At 37.4% G+C, this 23900-nt stretch overlaps 1 protein-coding gene across 5 annotated transcripts in view; it reads left to right on the plus strand.

The window, feature by feature from the left end:
* The first annotated feature begins 637 nt into the window (after positions 1-637).
* Positions 638-23900, plus strand: part of LOC133521253 (GATOR complex protein Iml1) — a 40643-nt gene continuing 17380 nt past the window's right edge. For 4 of the 5 annotated variants that reach the window (XM_061856104.1, XM_061856106.1, XM_061856108.1 and 1 more), the window contains exons 1-12: positions 638-851; positions 1388-1522; positions 2935-3104; positions 4340-4606; positions 5056-5198; positions 7012-7199; positions 7593-8070; positions 14278-14420; positions 14994-15185; positions 15917-16135; positions 21538-21696; positions 22423-22437. In XM_061856104.1, the coding sequence (XP_061712088.1) occupies positions 809-851; positions 1388-1522; positions 2935-3104; positions 4340-4606; positions 5056-5198; positions 7012-7199; positions 7593-8070; positions 14278-14420; positions 14994-15185; positions 15917-16135; positions 21538-21696; positions 22423-22437 (2152 nt within the window). In that variant the 5' untranslated portion in view covers positions 638-808. The remainder of the gene's footprint in view (positions 852-1387; positions 1523-2934; positions 3105-4339; positions 4607-5055; positions 5199-7011; positions 7200-7592; positions 8071-14277; positions 14421-14993; positions 15186-15916; positions 16136-21537; positions 21697-22422; positions 22438-23900) is intronic. The other variant, XM_061856105.1, reaches the window with a different exon arrangement.

Consider the following 23900-nt stretch of genomic DNA (forward strand, 5'->3'; position numbering starts at 1 on the left):
TGCGGTTCCAGGAAGGTACCGGTATGTACCGATGGGAAGGCGTGTAGCCAGGCGCCGGATTCCCTAGCACCTGCAGCTTATAGTCTGGCGCGTGCTGAACCTGTACTGCGGCTTAAGAGAGAGTCGTAAATCATTTTACATTGTATGTCATCCCAGGTCCTTTGCGAATTTAGATTTTGGGCTAGTTAGTTACTTCATTTTTATGTTTTTATCTATCCCTTTTTGATATGTATCAAATAAATAGTATAATTGTAAATAATTGAAAATTGTACCAATCAAAACCTTACAGGCCATACCTTACAGTTTTAGTCCTGTTTTATCTTCAAAATTAAATTGCTTAAAACCATTTCTAGCGTATATAGGAATGTTCATCTGCTGTTTCAAACACTGCTATACGCGCTGAACAAATATAAAAAATATAATTCTAGGTGGTTTCCTGGTTTCTTATCAATTTAGGTAAATTAACCACGGACTAAATATAGCAATATATTTCATTTACAATCATAAAGATAAGTTACAATATACATAAAATAAAGCTGCATTTTCTTTTAAATGAAAGAAAATAAGAGCGTTTTTATATCTGTGCCGATTGATCTGTCAATTTTATCATGTTATTCATTCATTGTTATTCATGATTGATGCTGTTATCCATGCATACTTTCCGTAAATTCATTTATAGTGTAATACGTATATTTATCGTAAAAGCTAAATGATTGTATTTAATTACAGTCGATTTTGTTAATTAAATATATGAAAATAGAAAAACTATGTGCTCCTTTTCAAAATGAGTAGTTTCTAATCAAGGACGATGAAGGCGTTTAAACTTATAGTCCACCAAAACAGCTTCAGTCGTGAGTATTTTGCATACCGTTATTTATTATTGCTTGAGTATGTATTATTTGATGTACATATAAGCGATAACCTATATAACTGTAGTACTTAATGTTGATAAAGGTTAAAAGGCAATAACTTAATGGATTAGTCTGTATCCTATAGGAATAAATAAATAATATAGAATACAGTAGTACCTCTCTGATTCGGACGGGTAAAAAACAGGCCGCGAACTGATTACAGAGGTTTCCGGATTATTATTCTCTAAATTTATATGCTGTACGTAAAGAGTCCCTTTCTTTGTGAAAGAAGAATTTTAAAAATCTAGTAACAGGCAAATTCATTTTTTTTTTTTTCAACCCAAGACCATTTAGATTACAGCAATCTCTGGAATAGCAAGAGTCTGGATCACCGAGGACCTACTGTAATATTAACCCTTTCAGACCCGTTCAATACAATCTTCATCTTTTTTTTAGCTTTGTGGAACTCGAAAAAAAATTATATTGATGTTTTTAAGAATGCTGCTAAATAATATAATCTGTTTATTTATTTACAGCTGTGGACTTAATAATCAGTTTAAAAGATTATCCTGGACTTAAAGAAAAAGACATAGTGGAAATATACCACCCTGAAAATGATTATCCCAGGCTGCTGCTACAAGTTATTAAGGATGCCCCAGGGAGAGGCAGAGGTTATTCACAATCATTAATCCCTTGATTATATGTTGAATTTTATAACACCTTTGCTGACGCTGCTTTTATAACACTGTGGTACTGGCCCAAAAAACTATACAAAGTATGGTTAATTACAAGTTACACTAATTGCTGCTACAATTGCAATTGTTGCTTTGTCCTACTGGACATTCTTACATATGTTGATTAAATCACACAGTAAGCTCAATAAGGCTTGTGTTTGTGGGTACTTAGACCATAATATATAAATATCTGTAAATACTTAATACATAGAAAGCACCCATGAACAAATATCTTTGCTCATCACTCAAATAAATGCCCTTACCAGGATTTGAACATGGGACCATCAGCTTCATAGGCAGGGTCACTACCCACTAGGCCAGACAGGTTTTAGAAAGAACTATTCCGACATTTAAAAAAAATTTGAACTACACAAATATCAAGTTTGCAAAATATTGAGTCAGCAAAGAGAATCAATGTCAAATTTAGATCCCTGGAAGTTGACAGGTTAAATGGTAGTCTTGTTATACTTTTGGCAGTCCAAATGCTATAAGTACATCTGTGACTTGTTGAGTTAATTGTTATTGTACTACTTATTTAAATATACTTAATTACCATTTTTTTTTGTCATTTTATAAGTGGTGCTAATTGTTGTTGCTACAGTTAGTGATCCTTAATAACTAAATAAAAAGCAATTTAATAGACTTTGCAGTCATAGTTAGAAAGAGAATGCATCAATGCTGAGCAAAATGACCTCTCGCCCACAACCTCCCACTGAAGGGGCCCCGTGGGAGCTCCTGTTTATTATCTTGGTAAAACTTATTGAAAGAAAAGGGCTGTGCAGATGCAACATCGCCCAAGATAAATTTGTTCACACTATGCTACTGAACAACATGATTTGTCACAAACAGTAGAATCTGTTTATTATGATTCCGCTTACTTATACCAACCAATTATAATGAAGTAATTACAGGTCGAAGTTTGGTTTTCATGTAAAACTCATTGTAATGAAGTCGGATAAGATGATTTTACTTATTATAATGACATCACTTACTATTACTCCAATTTTCTTGAAATTATGACCGGTTGTCTTGGTTGGTTTGTTGTGGCAGTACCTCACATATTTGCCTGCAAAGAGTTTGGAGCTGTGTGGCACATGGGTAGTGTTAGTTTCTCAGTGATAGCTGGGGTATAAGGCTAATAAACCTCATCTGTTGCAAATGAATTTGCGATTTAATTAGGTAAACATAACAAAACTAGGAAGAAGACCTGTTTGTCACTTCCCTTCAATGTCATTATAAGCGAATTTTACTGTATATAATATAAATATAATATTCAAATATCTATTGTGTGGTGTAACCAATTGCATTTTTATATTTCTCTAGATATACATATAATAATATTTCTCTAGATACCATCAGTGTCGAGCAAAGCATTGCCACCACATTCCAACTGCGGACATTTGCCGACGTTTACGTGAACATAGTGAATGTGCCAGATGTGGCTCTGGACTCCGTGGAGCTCACCTTCAAGGACCAGTACATGGGTCGCTCGGAGATGTGGAGGCTGAAAAATCACTTGGTATGTTTATTCTTCATTGTAAAACTTTTTCTGGAGGTATCTTAAAGAAGGAAGGAGTTTTCAACCTTATCCCAAAAATTGGAGCATGCACTATGTTTCTGCAAGCCCTGTCCACATAAGCATCAACATATCAACATCCTTAGTATTGAAATACGAAATTGAAAATACATTTTAAGATTGCTGACAATTTGCTAAAAACATCCTGTTTAATTCAGCTGGATTTATTGTTGCTTGGTGGAGTTTCGTGGGGAACAATAATACATCTGCTGTTTTGAGGTGCCACTTATGGCTTTTTAGAAATATTAAGAAATGAAACTAGTAAAACCAAGACTAGGGCAAATGTTAGCGCTTTCTCTGCTACTCCTATTGAAGGTTCCATAAGGACCATAAGGTCATCCTGTTCGGACTTGGTATAAATTATTATAGAGTACTTGATTTGTACTTTACAAATCACGTAAGCTAAATTTGAACCACTTCCCTGTAGTTATCTTGTTTATGAAATACAATCATCTTAATAGGGTATTCTCCTACTAGTCAAATCAGTTTCTTTATTAGAACTGCCAAAATGATTTGCCAATATGGAATTTGTATGGATCACCGTCAAGGGTTCTTTTTAGGGTTCCGTACCCAAAGAGTCAAACGGGACCCTATTACCGAGACTCCGCTGTCCGTCCGTCCGTCTGTCGCCAGGCTGTATCTCATGAACCGTGATAGTTAGCCAGTTGAAATTTCTACAAATTATGTATTTCTGTTGCCGCTATAGCGACAAACACTAAAAACAGAATAAAATAAATATTTCTTTCCAATCTCGAGGTTCTCATCCAATCCCCGAAGTTAAGCAACGTCGGGGCGGGGTCAGTACTTGGATGGGTGACCGTTTTTGTAGATAATCGTACGGAACCCTTTCTGTGCGAGTCCGACTCGCACATGACCAGTTTTTTTAAGTTCCATCCGATTTATTAATTTGAAATTGTGTCAAAATATACATACTAGCTATGTTTTGGTAATAATTATCTGGTGCTTCACTCCGTGCATGGTGTGAAATAATTTATTTTAAATAAAGGAAACATCCCTATTGGCCTCATTAAAAACGTCTTCAGTCAGGCCTATAGGCCTCATTAAAAAGGTCAGATGGAAATTATGTAGCTGTACAAGGAGCAGGAAACGAGATCAGGCAACCGTAAAACAGTATATTTAAAAAAAATGGACAGTAAGATGTTTCTATTTTATTACAGGTCAGCACATGTGTATATCTTAACAAAAAGATCGAGTACTGCGGTGGTGCCATCAGATGTCAGGTCTACGAGATGTGGTCACAAGGCGACCGCGTGGCCTGCGGGGTAATCACAGAAGACACCAAAATCGTCTTCAGATCGTCGACTTCCATGGTGTATCTGTTCATACAGATGTCCTCTGAAATGTGGGATTTTGATATACACGGAGACTTGTACTTTGAGAAGGCTGTGAATGGGTTTCTTGCTGAGCTTTTTACGAAATGGAAGGTAAGGAATGTAATTAAAATGCATATGTATTGCAATTAAAGATTTTTAAAAGCTTTTATTTATTAGGTACCTACTTATGTATTTAACAACTTCAATCATTTCATTTATATGTTCTATCTATGCTAAAATAGTAGTCGGCTTTTTCCTTTGATCACTCTAAAAATAATAAAACCCTAATACGTCTTTTTGAAAGTTGTATTGTGGAGTTACCCCACGTAAAAGCCGTCGGTATGTTCGTTTGGGAAATCATTTAATTAAATGACGAAAATAAAGTGAATAATTATTCACTTTATTTTCGTGCATGTGCACGGAATTGTTGTAATATTAACATACTATTGTAATATTTATTTCTATATAAATTACCTGGTCATATTGGTAATATGGTTAAATTAAACGATTCTTGTTTAAGTGACAAATATAAATGACGTGCTCACATGTGATGTTTACAGAAAAACGGTAGCAACCATGAAGTGACAATTGTGCTATTTTCAAGAACATTCTACAAGGCTAAATCTTTAGAAGAGTTCCCACAACATATGAAAGAGTGCTTGCAGAAAGACTACAGGGGCAGGTTTTACGAAGATTTCTACAGGTATTTAGTAAAAATATTGTAGGAGAGGCCAGAAAACCGCTCAAAGATGGACGAGTGAGGTTGACTCAAATAATACGAGTCCATCTTCAGCGTTTCCGGCCGAGGCATTGCATAGTGCTTTTCACGACTACTGCGAGGAAATAGGAAAACATTTGCATAACTATAAGTACTTTAATAGAAATTAATATTTATATTGGCGTGAGGTCAATTGTTGAAAGAAAGCGATGTATTTTTGCCAGGAACATTTATATTTACTTCACTAGAAGAACTCATTTTTATAGCGTAGATACGTGTTTCTTGTATTTTTTAGTAAAACACAATTTACACTATCCAATTCAATAAGTGTTTTCCGATTTCCGATCCCACTTCTTTTCTTTTTTTATCGCTTTTAAGAAGCGTTTTTGCTAAAAAACCACATACAGCTACAAAAGTAAAAACGCCTTAAGCGTGAACTGAATGGTTTGACGTTTCTTTTTTTTAACACATTCACTGCCAGGAACCCACCAGGTGGGCGCTCGTAAACTTTACTCGGATGCCGGACAACCCGCTGCGGGAGTTCACTTTATACACAGCTATAGACGACTATACCGTCTACGCCAAAGAACCCACCTGGTGAGCGCACATCTTCACAGGCATATCGCAGGGTTGACACCGGCAGAGATTTATTTACTTATTACCTAGAATATTATTTATAGACAATATAGACATGGATCAATTACTTTTTAATATCTTAAATTACAAATTGGAGACTAACCTATGTATATGCACGACCCGATAATCCGCGTCAAATTATAATTAATTTTGGCCGCGGATTAAATGGTTTAATTTATGATTACTTACATTAATAATTCCTTTGTAAATGCATCACGTTGTGAAGGGCGTGAGTAGATCTGTACTAACAAAAAAAAAGTACTAGGATGTTTGACTATGAAACTTAGCACAGCCCTGGCGCACGCAGGGGCGCCCGCCTGGTGGGCGCTCGGCGTACAGTACTGGTTTAATCATAATGTGAGTTTGCCAACCCGCACAGCGGGCGCTTATATATATTGCCCGGTTCCTGGGGTAGCGTGCCGTTTTTCGTCTGGCAGTGAATATGTTAAACAAGTAATTGGTCCTATAAATTACCTTATTTTATTTTTGATGGAAAAAGTTGCGCCAAAAAAAGACCTGTTACCATCACGAATGACAGATGATGATAACAATGATCACCAATGACAAATGATGATAACAATGAAACATTGTAGTAGTGGTGGTTCAGGTGCTACAGCTATTGCCTATTTTCCAGCTTGGTTTTAGACCATCTATTGCCACATTTCCGAACAGTGGCGTGAAAAGCATATTTTATCGCAAAATGTTCACTTCCTTAACATTTTTTCTCTATAAACCCTTTGACCGCTAAAGATGTCAACTGACGCGCGAGCGCGCGACTATAATCCAATATCAACCTTCGTGCAATCCGACAAGGTTTACTATGCCGCACACGATACGCGTGCCGTGCAATGAGTTAATAATTTAACAGAGTGGAGGTAGATAGATCTCCGTGAGCTCAGCGTCAGTGAAAACTGGCGGTTTTTTTTAATACTACGTCGGTGGCAAACAAGCATACGGCCCGCCTGATGGTAAGCCGTCACCGTAGCCTATGTACGCCTGCAACTCCAGAGGAGTTACATTCGCGTTTCTGACCCTAACACTCCGCACCCTGGTTGTGCTGTACACTACTTGATAACCCTGTAAGAATGATAACTCAACCTTTTATGACCGTCATAGTAACATCACGCTTGTTTATCTAAACTGCTCTCTCTTAATTGTACAGAGTGGCAGTTCAAAACGAGCGTTACGAGGACTGGTCGAATGTACTGCTGCAGCTAAGGAGATTGTTCACCGACTACCAGAAAATCGTCCTCCAATACCATGAGCGGCCTAACATGGAGATTCCGACTGCTATCAACTCAACTGCGGCGCAGGGGAACTTCCTTGAAGTTCTCAATATGAGCTTGAATGGTGAGGATCGTCTACTTAATGGCTATTAATATTAGTTTTATTTAATCAGCCCATAAAAAGCTTCAGCTATGTTGACTAAATTGGATATCTACCCTTTTGACGGATATTTCACTTTCTTACTATTAAAGTGCCTCCAAGTCTAGCGAATGCAACGCTAGCGGTTTTTGCGTATCGCTCATGCACTGCATAATATACGGTCCTACGTAATATACAAAAAAAATAATTCGCGGCAAGTTAGTCGCACTTGGACGATGACACTAGGCCCGATCCTTTACATTACGAGTTTGAAAATGGGCTTTACACCCAAGCTTTGTAAAACAAATTCACAAAACATGTTAGTCTAAAATTCAACTTTTTTTACTAAAACTTATATCCGTTTTATTTTGCTTTCAGTATTCGAAAAACACTACCTAGACAGATGTTTCGACCGAACCGGTCAGCTCAGCGTAGTCATTACCCCCGGAGTCGGCGTGTTCGAAGTCGACAGGGAGCTGACAAACGTCACCAAACAACGAATCATAGACAACGGAGTCGGCAGTGACTTGGTCTGCGTCGGCGAACAACCTCTACACGCCGTCCCACTCCTAAAGTTCCACAACAAAGATAATAACCTCAACTCTATAGACGATTACTCCATGCCCCATTGGATTAACTTGTCTTTTTACTCTACGAACAAAAAAGTAGCATACTCCAATTTCATTCCAAGAATAAAATTGCCGCCTCGTAAAAGTCAAGAGCCACTTAAGAAAATGTACGAAGATGAGAGAAAAGGCAAGCTTTTGAAGGAGGACGAATATATGCACAATTCTATATTTGATTATGATGCGTATGACGCGCAAGTGTTTCAACTGCCACCGGCGCATAGCACTTGGTAAGTCTTTTTTTTACGTTTGCATTTTTACAACCAAACTGACACTTGTGTTAACATCTACTTGATCTTATTTCATTACAATAAGGCTTGCTCATTGTCAGTTAATTCTAAATAGTTGTGTGTTGTTGACATTATTTGACGTTAGGTAGCCGATAACGGGAAAATAAGTATGTAGCGAAAAGCGCCTGCAAATAGGAAACCCCACCTTGCGGGTCGCTGGTAGTTAAGGTGTTAGCGAAACCAGGAAACCACCATAAGTAAAATTAGACAGATTTAATAAAAAACAGGTGTTTGAAAGCTTCAATTTATTACAAAATACAAAAATACAAAGTGTATCGCAAAAGCGGGAAATAGGTTTTTACATTTCGAAACTCATTTTTTAGCCATAATTTTATTTCACCCCTGGCTACAGCTGTATAGTTTTCTGATTCGACAACTTACTGGTCAAAATCATCTTTCTCCGGGTCAGATTTCACATACACATCGTCATAGACGTCATTGTGTACTGTAAATTGTTTGCTCGCTCCTCTAGCATTCGTAAAATCAACTATAAACGCGTTATCTTTAACATCGAAATATATACCTTCACTCATTGTTGCCACTCTAGAAAAATCAGGGATTTTTATTGTTATCACCCTGTCTGACTGCGTGGGATCTGACAGGACATATGCCTCTTGATGACCATGTGTTTGTCTCATTATGGACACAGGCTTGTTGCTGCTTATTCCTGCGATCGCACCACCAGTCTCGCTCCAGACATTAATACCTAAATAACCTTCGTTTATTAACTGTACCGCTTGGATCTGAGCTGAATTTTCTAGAATTGTAACAGGCCTGCTTTCGATGTATTCCTTCAATTCGGACGGTTTGATTCCTGGCAATATAACATATGAGTATTTAGCGTCCACTGGGCTTTGTCCATGATTAATTATAAATTTGCTATATGTGCCATGGTACATCTCAAAACTTGGGTCTGCGTCATTTATATACATATAGTTTCCGCTTCGTGTTTCATAGATAACATCGACAGTTTCACCATTAGGAAAGTAATAACCAATCGATGAACCTTGATGAGCTGTTTCCAATAATAACCAATCCACATCAATTCCTTTTGTCGTTGCTGTTATTTCTTCATTGTCAGACAAAATGTTATAATTATACAGGTCATTTAGCAGCCGATTTTCTACAACTGTTTCAATAGTTGCTGTGGTCGATCCAGTAATTCCAGCGCCCAATGCTACAATTTGTCCTTCCACTATAAACCACGATTTCTTCCCTTTAAGATTCATTGACAATGTCTGCCAATTACTTCTAAAACCTGCCTTATTTAAAGCCATTCCAACCACGGCTTGGTTAGACTTAGCCACGCCACCCACCCACTCCTCATTCGAGGTGAAGTCGCAATATTCTGCCTCTTCATCATATAGATATCTAGTATCGACTGTTGTACCTGGTAATCTGTAGGGATCAACCGTTGGCCAATAAGCGGTACCAAATTGAACTTTATCATTATTATATAGATAAATTACGCCGTCAGCAGTGTGCCATCCACGTTTGTTTTCTTTGTTTCCTGCTTCGTACGCCGAAATGCGTTTAGAATATAAACTTAAAGCTAACATGTATTTAGGAGTTTGTTGTACGAAGCGATCCATTGAAGCATACATTTTGGTTCCAACAAACGGTACCTGATCTCCTACTGTGGCAGAATTATTTATTAAACTAATTGTCATTAGCAACTCGTTGTAGTTCCTTGCTTTTGAGAAATAATAATCCGGATTCTGTCGCATCCAGTACTTAACAGATTCTTTAAGTTTTTTCGCAGTTTCAGTTGACGCAAATTGAACTATAATCAATAAATTGTACATTGTGTCTGTTCCGTAACCAATGTGTGTAGCCAGAGGTGATCTAGAAATCGCAAGACCATTGACTGGCGCTATCATTTCCCCCTGATAGATGAGCGGTATGAAAGCACGTTCTACACAATCAATAAAAGATTCTATTGCATCGCGCGCTATTTCAAACTTGGAACCCTTTGTAATAACTAAAATTTCACCCAATTGCTTCACTAATACATTGCCAAACAACCCGGTATAAGGAACATTGCGGTGATGAATAAAAGACCCGTCTTGATAAAATCCACTGCCTGTTGTCACCATCTTCAATAATTCCTTAGTACTGTCTAGGGATAGTAATATTTTGGTTTTGTTTTGCTGTAAAATTCCTAAACCTAGAAGAGTTCTGGCTAATTCGGCCTGCTGTGACCCTGAAGCATTATCATAGTGACTGTGATTCACTTGGACAAAACGTCCTTGGTCAGACGTATGCCAATAGCTATACGAATTTGGAACATAATTACTGATAGCATTTGTGTAACTTTGAATTTTCTCTGATGGCAATTCGTCTTTGATGATCATCATGATATCAATGAAGTTTTGCGGCACACCAATTTGCCAATCCCACCAGTTACCGTAATATTTCTCTCCGTCATACCTTCTCGACCTCACCATGAAATCCAAACCAGTTTTCACTACTGCCAAGATTTTTCGATCTTTATAATATTTCGTTCCTTTTGTGCTGTATGCTTTAGAGAGTTTCAGTAATTTCCGAAATTGGGTGGTCATATCCGCTGAGGGCGTATCTCCTAGCTCGATTTGCCATAAATATTGTCTGTACTGACTTTTGTTTAAGTTTTCATATAGAGATTCAGCCTCTTCAGACAATTTATTCACATATTTGACTGCAGCGTCATTCGTATCATCGAATTCCTCAGAAATTAGTAGAGCCCGCCAGTTTTCGAGTAAGTCGTGAAATTCATCTTGAATCGTTGATTTAACCGACTCCGGTTGCAATGCCATACTCTGAAAATGAAGAATATTGTATATAATTATATACAATCATTTAAAAATTTTAAAACTCACTCACATTTTAAAAGTTAACCATTCTGAGTTTGAGCTATTACATTTGTATATTTTCATAATCAACCCCATTATTATACGACAAATAAATAGGGCCATAAAATGCTTACGTATAGTTGTGCCCATGGCGGTGATATGATTACTTTATCGATCCATATATTATTCTTCGTCTCGGATATCTGGTAAATAAATATTTTTGTGAGAATCAGCTTTTCATGTACAAAAAGTCTATAAATAAAACCGACCAAGTGCGAGTCGGACTCGCGCACGAAGGGTTCCGTACCATTATCTATAAAAACGAACAAAAAAATCACGTTTGTTGTATTAGAGCCCCCTTAAATATTTATTTTATAGTGGCAACAGAAATACATCATACACAAAATTCAACTGTCTAACTATCACGGAGGGGTCAGTTATCTCTGCAGCTAACTGTACATAATTCCACTTCCCTATGTTACCCATCGGGTACGGAACCCTAAAAGATGGGACCACTTGTCCCAGCAAATGGGAGCAGTTATTTCAGCCCAGAGGGAAACGAAGTCTTTGTTAAGGATATACGTACATAGGATATATTATATTGTAATATACAATATGTATGTACCTGAATCTGGGACCCCGTTGCGGAGTTCTCGGTGCTGTTCTGGTCGTCTACATTGTTTCCCTGAATTGGTTTTAATTCCAATGGAACATCTCCAGGTGGTTCAAAACGTGAGTCGGTTGCATAAACTTCATTTTCATTTGACCATGTATAGTCTAAAATGTAAATAATAAAAATATGTTAATATTGAAGTTTCACAGAAATGTCTATTGGTACGCTATAGTAATATTTTAAAATCCGTTGTGTGTAAATTGCTGAATAGATTTTCTTAATAAAATAATACTGGAATATCATCAAGGCAACTTTCAAACGACAATACTTAATTTAAACTAAATCCGTTCATTGGTTTGGATTTTCGATGCCACAGACAAACACAGAAACGCACATGTTATATTCGATAACATAACAGAGGAATGTTATACAAATAATAACACAAGTTATAAATATATAAACTCTTTAAGCGAACTGTCAAATTTCATTAAAAATAAAAAAATATGCTGCAGTAGTTATGTGTATGTGGTGCTATTTTTTAAAGATATTAGACCATAACACGTTCCACAACTTAATTGTATTGTTTTTACATAGTTTATGATTTACTTATAACTAAGGTTAGTAGGTTTATAATAAAAATGTAAATTAAATCAAAAGAAATATGTATATTTTTTATCGGCTACAGGTTGTTTTTTTAAGTCACCTGCAATACTTTACGGGGTGAATATTTAGGTCATACGAGCAACTTTTACTATGGGGCCAACCCCGAAATTTCGACAAAAAATTTGGATGCTTCATACATTTTGGCTGTCTGACCTTGACATTTTCTGTGGGAGAGTAAATTTTTTTTCGCGTTTTCGGGGCTGGTCCCATAGTAAAAGTTGCTCAGTATGACCTATATATTCAGCCCGTAAATTATTGCAGGTGACTAAATAAAAACCCTGTATGTAGTCTCCATTTAAACACAACTATTCTACCACGCACAAAGCTAATAAAAAACAACTTACCGTTTTTTGATCTGCTAGAAAAACTGCTCATCAACTCGTCCAAATCTTGGTCTTTATATTCATTGCCTCCAAACACACAAGTTAAACTCCCGATTAAAAATACAAAATAATAAAAATATGCCTTGTGGCCTGCCATTACAAATTACAATGCGCGCGTTCGAGACTTGTAACAGAAATAATTCTGTATGTCGATTTACTCTTAATTTATACCAAGCTACATTCATACGTATGACAAAAATACACTTACTGATAACATTACGTCTCAATAATATCGATATACACCCAAGTCGCTCATTCAGTCATAGGGATTTCCTATTATATAAGGGGATGTGGCGTAGTTTCCAATTGTATTATAGGTATCGCCAGGAGAGTTGAGCAAGCTGCCTCTGCTGTAAACTGTTACAGCAGAGGCAGCATGGTTCCATTTTTATCGCTTGTCACTATGCCCATCACTTTCAAGCTTACACATTTGTTAGAACATGACAGGCATGGTGACAAATGATAAAGAGCCGGCCATCTTAGGTTTAGGGTCGGCAACGCGCATGTAACTCCTCTGGCTGGAGTTTCAGGCGTACATAGGCTACGGAGACTGCTTACCATCAGGCAGGCCGTATGCTTGTTTGCCACCGACGTAGTATATATATATATATATAAAAAAACTCATACCATTGTGCTCTATATAGGGGTCAGTATAGGACAAAGGTAAAGGTAGTTTACTTTCCAAGTAGGCATATTACAATGCGCTAATGAACGTCAAATAAAGCTACGCCGGCTCTAACTCTACACCTCTGACCCGAGAAGATTTAAATCCCTCCTAAATTGTAGGAGGGTATCCCAATATGGGACCGGAAAGAAACTCGGCGGGACACATCTTTTCAAAACATTACATCTTATAACTAGCATGCATTAAATAAAAAAATACATTTTAAATTTATATGAAAAAAAAAATCATAAAATAATATAACATAACAAAAAATATTAATTTCGCCAAAAGCCACAAAGTTTCGTTTGACCTAGAACAGAATTACACACAAGAGCAATGGAAACTGGTGAAACTGGTCACCTTATGAGGAAAGGTAGAAAGAGACTAGTTTTCATAGAAAGAGAGTTTTTATTTTCCACTGGCCATTGATTTTGGTTAGTCGATTTAGTTACATATTTGACTTTTTTCCTGGTTTTCAAATCGTAACATGTTTTAACAAATTAACATTTTTACAAAATATCAATATTTATTGCGCGTTTCAGTTCAGTATGTTTTTATTCGACCATTTAAATTTGCATTTGAAGTAATTAAGTAAAGACTTATTTGTGCAACAAAAAATACGAAATTGAAGACTAATAAAACACGATCGTTACAAAACTAACAGGTTAGGCGTAATTTAAGAAGGACCTTATATTCATCATCATTCGCTTGCCCTTATCTCATTATTTTAGGGTCGGCGCAGTATGTCTTTTTCTTCCACACCTCGATCTCACCCGTCATTTCATCATTCACTCGCATTCGCTTCATATCTCACACAACCCATTCACCTTTTCCTCGGTTTTCCTCTCCGTTACTTCCCTCCACATTCATTCGTAATACCTCTCTCGTCGCATGACTTTCATCCCTCCGCATCACATGCCCGTCCCCGCTAGGCGATAAGTAGGCCTCACACTATTTAAAGTAAAACTTTCAAAGTTTTGTTTTTGTACAAAGTGTGCAGAGAGTTGCTCGAACTAAGAAGACTTCGGTAGCTGGCCTAGAAGGCTTAAGGCGAAGTCCACCGGCGTCCATCACACACCGGAAAATGTCCGATCCAGACATCCACCACAGCCTTGGAGACATTCTGTCTACAGGAAGTACGTATATTCATATTAGAGCAAAATTATGATTGGGGTCGTAATTGTAATAAATTTCCTCCTAAGGTCATTATTTCAACGTAATTTAGGTTTTTTTTCAATTCGAAAAACATGGCATTTCTGTTGCTTCGTTCAACAAAATAAATTTAACCATATTTTCTAGACTATTGGTGTTAAATTCAACTGCCACATCTTCTTTACGATGGGCGTTAGGAGGTTAAATTAACTTTTTTCTAGGTTCTACTCCTTCTAATGTATATATTGCGAAAACATATCTTAATCGCGTAAAGATGTGTTTTTTAAACAACCTTTTTGCTTTAGTCTTATTTAGTTGTTTAGACAGAACCTTCAAAATAGAATGACGTTGTCTTTGTTTTAGTACTTGATAATTTTACATCGCGCTTCGAAAACATTCGAAATATTCTCAACTTACGACTAAAAATACTCGAAACAAATGTTTAATGCGCAGCAGTATTTTAAAATTGAATCGAGATTTCCACGATACTCTAATACTAGTTCCAGCTCACATTACTTACATATTTATATTTCTGTTAACATTATACATTATTTCAGTAAAGCGTTGCGATTCCGGTTGTGACACACCGGACTCGCCCACCGGCGCGCGGCTTTCACCGCGGAGTTCCATCTCAACCCACAAGCCCGTCATAAGAACGGGACGGGCGCTGATCAACCCCTTCGATCCATCCCATGTCACCGTCAAACTGACCAGTAATAGGCGACGGTGGACGCATATATTCCCTAAAGGTGAGTTGTATTGTAGTTGTAATTAACTAGACTCTCCCGTCGTTACCACGGCACTCGCTACGGATTTACAAGCCTGTTGTAATAACGGGCGTTGATCAATCCCTTCGACCCGTCACATGTCACCGTGACTGATCAAGTGACCAGTAATAGGCGAAGGTGGAAGCATATATTGCCTAAAGGTGACTACTGACTTGTATGTCAAATTATAGATTTACTGCGTTATTGTCGATAGAGGTCAGCATTCAAAAGTGCGTCTGTTAATCAGCAATATAATTATTAGGAAAACGAAGTTGTTAAATAAACAAAATAATAAAGAAAAGTAACTAAGAATTCACAGAACTTTATCCTTCAGGAATGCAACTTATCTTGTTTAATTTGTTTTGTTAGATCTCAATTAGATACACTATGTTATAAGTTATAACAATTATAAATTATATAAGATAAACGTGGGATACACTGCTAATTGCTTATTGTACCATCTGATAAAATATTATCCAAATGTCCATGAAAATAGCCTTTGTTGTATTTTTATTTTTATTTGTATGTCAATAAAGTATATACATACATACATAAAATAATTAGTCTTTCCGTGCTATTTTGCCCCTCATAAAGTTGGATACACCGATATCTGGTTACAACTATGATGTAAATGATCGCCTATTTTCCGTAAAACTTATTCAGTTTACTACGCTATGTAAAATTGATTTCAAATATTTATTTATTTATTACAGGTCCAACCGGAGTGTTGATTCAGCAGCATCACTACCAAGCGCGACCGGCCGGCGAGCCTCCGTCCAGACCCGAAAACCATCGCGATAACACCCGAGAAAACCACCGAGAAAGCCACCGAGAGAGCCATCGAGAGCGCCGAGAGAGCCATCGAGAAAATTTGCCTAAAGAAAATGGGTCGCCGATGATCAATAACAACCATTCTATTTACCAGGTTGATGGTGAGTTCATATGTTATTATATATATCTAGGTTCGACTGGAGATTTTACACAGCAATAGCACAACAATCGCGACATCAGCGGCCATCGAGAACTCCTAACAACCCACCGAAAAAGTCAGCGAGAGAGCTACCAAGAGCGCCGGTAGAACACCGAAAAAACGTGCCTAAAGAAAGTAGGTCTCTGTTGATCAATAACAACCACATCATTTCCCAGGTCGACAGTGAGTTCATTTGTTATTATATATATCTAGATTCGACTGAAGAGTTTAAACAGCAATAATACTACCAATCGAGATGTCTGCGGCCATCGAGATCACCTAACAACCCACCGAGAAAGTCGGTGAGAGAGCCACCGAGAGCGCCGGGAGAACCACCGAGAAAACATGCCTAAAGAAAGTAGGTCTCCGTTGATCAATAACAACCATCCCATTTACCACTTCAGTGGCGAGTTCATTTGTTATTATATATATCTAGATTCGACTAGAGATTTTAAACAGCAATAATACTATCAATCGAGATGTCTGCGGCCATCGAGAACACCTAACAACCCACCGAGAAAACATGCCTAAAGAAAGTAGGTCTCCGTTGATCAATAACAACCATCCCATTTACCACTTCAGTGGCGAGTTCATTTGTTATTATATATATCTAGATTCGACTAGAGATTTTAAACAGCAATAATACTATCAATCGAGATGTCTGCGGCCATCGAGAACACCTAACAACCCACCGAGAAAACATGCCTAAAGAAAGTAGGTCTCCGTTGATCAATAACAACCATCCCATTTACCATTTCAATGGCGAGTTCATTTGTTATTATATATATCTAGATTCGACTAGAGATTTTAAACAGCAATAATACTACCAATCAAGATGTCTGCGGCCATCGAGAACACCTAACAACCCACCGAGAAAACATGCCTAAAGAAAGTAGATCTCCGTTGATCAACAACAACCATCCCATTTACCACTTCAATGGTGAGTTCATTTGTGAAATATATCTTGGTTCACCTGGAGAGTTTACACAGCAATAGCGGTACCAATCGCGATATTAGCGGCCATCGAGAACACCTAACAATCCGTCGAGAAACCAACGGAGGACCGGGAGAGCCAACCAGAAAACTTGCTTAGAGAAAGTAGGTCTCCGTTGATCAATATCAACCATCCCATTTACCAGGTCGATGGCTCAATGGTGAGTTTATTTGTTATTAGATATATCGAGATTCTATTTCAATCACGACATCACATAGTTTTTGTCAAAAAATACATTGTTGAGACAAAAGTATGTTAAATTCCAGCGTTATTGGATACCAACAAGTGGTCGAATAATAGTTTGCATATTATGTTTGCGTGTTACGTACACAGGAACATTGTACTTACCATCAGGCGGGCCGTATGCTTGTTTGCCACTAACGTAGTATAAAAAAAAAATTGTAAGTTATATAAAAGCTTGTAAAAGTATATGACCAGGTTTGACTACTGAGAAAACTACTAATATTGCATGCATATCTATGAATACATAAAGGAATTCCCATCTTACTCAGATTGACGAGGGGGATGTTTAACGTTTGTTCATTCCTTTGTTATTACTCAAATCATGTGTTATCTACGGCTATGGCCTGCGGTTTCTCCAGACCGGCGTATTCATTAAGGGGTCATCAGGGTCCCGATTATATTGCAATATTTCTTTTACCGGCAACCGGAATAATATAAGATTTTGAAATGAATATCTTAAATTATCAAGCAAAATAAAGAAGCCTATTATGAAGCAAAATAAAATTCTGATTATGTATTAACTTTGAATTATGTAGTGAATCTCACTTTAGGTACACATACGAGTACTGTTGTGTTGTGTCCGGTTCCCGAGATACAGACTGCGCCTAGTTTGTGGCCGATGGATATTGGCTTAATTGTAAAATCTATTTTATGTAAAGGCACAGAAAAAATATCCTAAAGAAGTAGCTTCGAGCAATTATTTCATGAAACCGATGCTGCCAAAAATACAGGGGTGCGGGGGACGCGGTGAGCGAGTCCTGTGCCGTGATTGGTCCGTTCAAACTCACATGGGCGTCAGACAAAAATGTCTGCCGGCTGCTAGTGCTGTGACACGTCATTTTCAATTATTGTCAATGGATGGTGGCAAGTATAGACAATGGAAGCATTATATGCAAATAGATGACTTTTAAATGCTATGTTAATTCCTTATTCGCGATGAATATTTTTTATACAGGGTGACATATTTATTTATTTATTTTAAACTTTATTGAACATCAAAAAAGGTTCGAATGGCAGACTTGATGCCTCCTGGAATTCTCTATCAGTTAATCAGAGAGCCAAACAGAGAAATGTTAAGGTGTTTCAAATTGGTGAAAAGTATTGTGTACTTTTAACTCAGTTGTTAAAATTAGCCGTATTTGTACATCGTAAGTTAAAATAAAATAATTAAATTCCTAAAGTGTGGTTACCCTATCATACGATGTTACTATCTCAGTTATAATTTTCTTTGACGAGTGTCTTAACACTTTTTAACAACATATACGATTTTGTTCATATATATATATATATATATATATATGTCGAGTTTATTTTCGTATATTAGCGCAGTATCCCACAAAACTCACCCAATGAAAAAACAGCCTGTATAGATGCTATTAAGAGTTATTACACGATTTATAGCAAATATTTATTTGTTATTATGTAAATGAAATGTTATTTATAACACAATCTTTAACTAAATGAGGTTTTTAAATTATTGGCTGAATGGAATTATCATTATCAATATGGACATTGTTCGAAATAAATTCTTATTGATTGATTGATTGATTGCGTTGGGGTCGATCTTTCCTCTCCTTGACCTATTCACCCCCGTCATTTCCATCATTCTTAATAATTCAATTTCAACCAGCTCCTTTCCTTCACTTTGGAAGGACGCCTGCCCAAACCTTCTTCATTTTCAGATTATCGTCCCATCTCAATTCTCCCTTTCCTATCCAAAGTTCTTGAGCGTCTCGTTCACCAACAGCTTACATCGTACCTTAACACAAATAATCTTTTAAATCCCTTCCAGTCTGGCTTCCGTCCTGGGCATAGTACGGCTACTGCACTCGTGAAGATCACTGATGACATCCGGGCGGAGATGAATGATCAAAAATTGACGGTATTAACGCTGCTAGATTTTAGCAATGCGTTTAATACCGTTGATTTTGATATTCTCCTTGGAACACTACGCTCTCTCAATATATCTCCTGCGGTAGTCGAATGGTTTAATAGCTACTTGATTGGTCGTCGGCAGCGCATAAAGGTGGATGATTCCCTTTCTTCTTGGTGCAACACGTTGGCTGGCGTTCCGCAAGGCGGCGTGTTGTCTCCTTTATTGTTTTCCATACTCATAAATTAAATTACTTCTAACCTTACTTCACATTACCACCTTTATGCCGATGATCTTCAGATTTACTCGCAGGGCGTCACTAGCGATCTCGTGTCCATTATATGTAGGGTGAATAGCGACTTAGAGGAAATCTCGAAATGGAGTCGCAGTTGTGGCCTAAAAGTTAATCCGTCAAAGACACAGACTATTATAATAGGTAACCCAAAACTGCTTCCCAAAATCGACTTTAACAACCTCTCACCTATTTACTTTAATGGTGTTTTGATTCCCTACTCGCAGCAAGTAAAAAGCCTTGGCATCATTATGGACATACTGTATGGGACAAATCTTGCAAGTTAAATTTGACCCACTTCCCGATTTCCGATGAAGCTGAAAATTTGCATACATATGTATGTCGGGTGACAATGCAATATTATGGTACCATCAAGCTGATCTGATGATGGAGACAGGCGGTAGCCATAGGAACTCTTTGATAAAACAACGCAACCTAATTGTGTTTGAGGTTTTTAGAATTGTCTCGATGAGTATTAGTTGCCTGTGGAAACATGAGTATTAGTTGCCTGTGGAAAAAAAATACAGTCAGCGATAAAAGCTTGTACCAAAAATGAAATATTTGTCAATAACTTTTTTTGCAAAAACTACAGAGGCATTAGCTTACTCAGCGTCGTCGGCAAATTGTATGCAAAGATATTGATTGAAAGAGTAGTGAAAGAAACCGATGAGAAAGTATGGGATGCACAAGCGGGATTCCGAAAGGGTATGGGATGTACGGATCAAGTCTTTTCCCTGCGATGCATAGCCGAAAAGTATTTGGCCAGAGGTCAAAAGGTCTATTGCGCTTTCGTGGATTTGGAAAAGGCTTATGACAGAGTGGAGGAATGAACTTTGATCGGTACTGTCGGACCCATACAGGATTGAGCGGTCGTCTCATTCAGCCACTGAAATCGCTCTATGAGGATTCCATTTATAATATTGCTTGTGTGAGAGTAAACGGATCGTACATTGAGTGGTTTAGCATCGAAAAGGGTGTTAGGCAAGGATGTGTAGCGTCACAGTGGCTGTTTAATCTATTCATGGACAGTAGTATGCATGATTTGAGAAATGATGAATGTGGGCTGAGAATGAGTGGTTTACTCGTCAAATGTCTTCTTTACGCTGATGACCTGGTATTGCTGGCGTCATCGCATGAAGAATTGCAGGAGATGGTAACTAGAATGTATAGATCTTTTTAAAGGAAAGGAATGAGAATAAATGTGAGCAAGACGAAAGTAATGGTATTTGAAAAGGGAGAAAGTATGACAAACTGTGAAGTTTTGATTGGTAAAGAAAGAGTTGAACAAGTGAAAGAGTTTGTGTATCTGGGAATCTTGTTCACTAGGGACGGTAAACATGATGAAGACATTGAAGAGTGAATGCTGGAAATCGTGTGAATGGGGCACTCAACGCTTTTATGAGCAGCCAGAAGGTGTCGCAAAAAGCACGGTTGGCTGTGCATAGAGGGGTGTTGGTGCCTACACTTATGTATGGTAGCGAAAGTTGGGTATGGTAGAAGAAACAGCAGAGTCAAGTGAATGCAGTGGAAATGAGAGCGTTGAGAAGTGTGTGTGGTGTAAAATTACAAGATCGAATTAGGAACAGTGTGATAAGGGAAAAGTGTGGACTGAACGAAGATGTAGTGACAACAATTGAGAAAGGTATGTTGAGATGGTTTGGACACGTGTAAAGAATGAGTGAAAGAAGGTTAACAAAGAGAGTGTATAAGGGAGAAGTAGAAGAGGGAGCTGGAAGGGGTAGACCTCGGTGGACTTTCTCTGATCAAATCAGGGAAATCCTGAAGATAGGCCAGGTCAAGAGCACCCTAAACCGACGAGCGTGTCTGAGGAATGTCATGAAAGTGAAGGAAGCGAAAGAGGTATGTCAGGATCGTAGCAAGTGGAAATCCGTAGTCCCTGCCTACCCCTTCGGGAAATAGGCGTGATTATATGTATGTATGTAACTTTTTTTTTCTTTTTAGGAAACATGATTTCGCAAAGCCGCAAACGCATGATCAGCGCATCAGGTGCCCTGAACATTCTGGGCACTGTATTAGGCCCGCCGTCTACCAACAATGCTTCCCTGGCTTTGCTGTGGGGCGCCACTGGAGAGCAGGAGTGGACGCCCGCCCTTACTACAGGTCAGTACAGATTCACAATGTATTCGTGAGTGAGTTTGATATGTATATGCTTGCTTTCGTTTTTTTGTTTCATTGAAAAACTTGGACGTTTTTGGTAAATTTTTAAATACTAATTAAAATCGTGAAGTTCTTGGATGTATAAGTATAAACAGTGTAACATACGTTGATCATGTATTGCCATCAATCATTATAACCAATCATTATCAGCCATTTCGGGACGACGGTCATGCGAGTTAAATATACTTGTTCATTTTTTTCTTTAAATACTCGAACTAAAATATTTTAAAATACATATTAGCAATTAAATATTGATTTGTTTAATGATTTTTTTGCTCCGCCTCGCATCGCGGCTTCAATCGAAATGTTCCTTAAGAAATCGAACTAAAACTAAATTTTCAATTAAAATAATCGGTTGTTTTATAAAAATAGATCCTATTTTACAAAACTACAAGTTACAACACGAGACAATCATAAGGCCTCTCACCAACCAGCTAATCTCGTAAGAATATGACAAGTTTTATAAAATAGGACACTTTATTAGGGCAGGCACATAGTTCCATAAACCCTGTAATTATAAATAAATAAATTCATTTATTTCGACCAACTTAGAATCATGAATTATGATTAGTGGCAAATCATGTTCACTTCTATACTAATCGTTCACCTCATTTCTAATGTTTCATGATATCGTCGCATTGATACCGCGTTGGATGTTCGGGGACAAAGCGAACCGAGCCATAGGTTTGATATTTAGCTCATTTATGTTTGCATCGAGTAGCTAACGCGTAGATATATTTATAATATTTATTATGGTCTCCTGTGTCACTACTGCGTACATTCTTATTTACTTTTACTAAAGTAAGCATGAAGAATCTCATACATTGACCTGGCTGTGCTTATCTCTATTTATTGCACGCTCGTAATTATATTGCTATCCCGCCTATGCTTGCGGCGGCACTGTGCAAGTGGGACGGCAATATAATAATGCGCGTGCGATCGAGATAGGAAATAAAAGGAATAGGTGGTATCAATGTAGTAAATTTCGTGTGCTTAGCATCCGTTCTTTACTCACAAGTACCCTAGTGTCACGGAACAGTTGCTGTTTTTCAACGATGAAAGTAGAAAACAGCATTTACCGTAATTTTAAAACTAATACGGGACTTAATCGCGTAAACTTACGTTTATTATATGGCCTGACGTTTCGAACGTCTGCCAGCGGTAGCATCATGGTTCCATTTTTATCACTTGTCACTATGCCTGTCACTTTCGCGCTTACATACTTGGTAGAACGTGACAGGCATGGTGACAAATGATAAAGAGCCGACCATCTTAGCCCTACTGCACAGGCAGACAGAAAATTATGAATGACAATCGTGTTGGTTTCAATTAATATGTAACATTTAAAAATAAAAAAAACTTATTTAAGTCTTACAGACCTATTTTTAAAGCTGCAATATGACCTATTTTTTCTAGTGGTCATGAGCATTTGTTTTGACAAAAAATGTGTCCAACATTGTTTTAAAAGTACCCTATGTGCTTGAAAATAAGGTCGACTTATAATGTGATCCAAATGGTTTAAGATGAAATGTTCTTGCCAACTGGTGTCGTGGTGTGATGCAGGGACCGTGGGCCAAACAAACGCTTTGGGGTGATATTTAGTACATGCAAGTAGTGTAGAATTTTCACATAAAGCTGATAAAAAAACTTTATATATATGCTTCTAGAACATTATAGACACTGAAAATTTAGCTTATTTTATTATAAACAAATACAATGGGGTTATAAAATTTATCGCACATAACATTAGCTGCAAGTATAAATATATACTTAAAGTTGCATGTGTACTAAGATTACCCTCTCATGGCCGGTTTCGATTGAATGCTTGAAAGAAAATTCACCGCATTCACCTTGATTCATTCATTCCATACTCATCTCTCGCCATCAGTTTCCACGCTTATTAATTTTAAATAGCAGTGTAACTTCTGCCTTATATGTTTTAACTTTTATTCACTTATTCATATATGCTTCATATAGCATGACTTAGGTTAACAATTAACACTTTTTTGTAGGTATAGGTACGTTTGTTTTGAGACGTTTGTTGGTAATTGAGACAATTTTAAAAAGTCCTGAATAGTCCAGACTTTACGATTTAGATAGATAATATAAACTGTCTATAACAATATCGATGTACGATGTACAATACT

Source organism: Cydia pomonella, chromosome 9 (assembly GCF_033807575.1).
Source record: "Cydia pomonella isolate Wapato2018A chromosome 9, ilCydPomo1, whole genome shotgun sequence".
In the NCBI taxonomy this organism is placed as follows: Eukaryota; Metazoa; Arthropoda; class Insecta; order Lepidoptera; family Tortricidae; genus Cydia; species Cydia pomonella.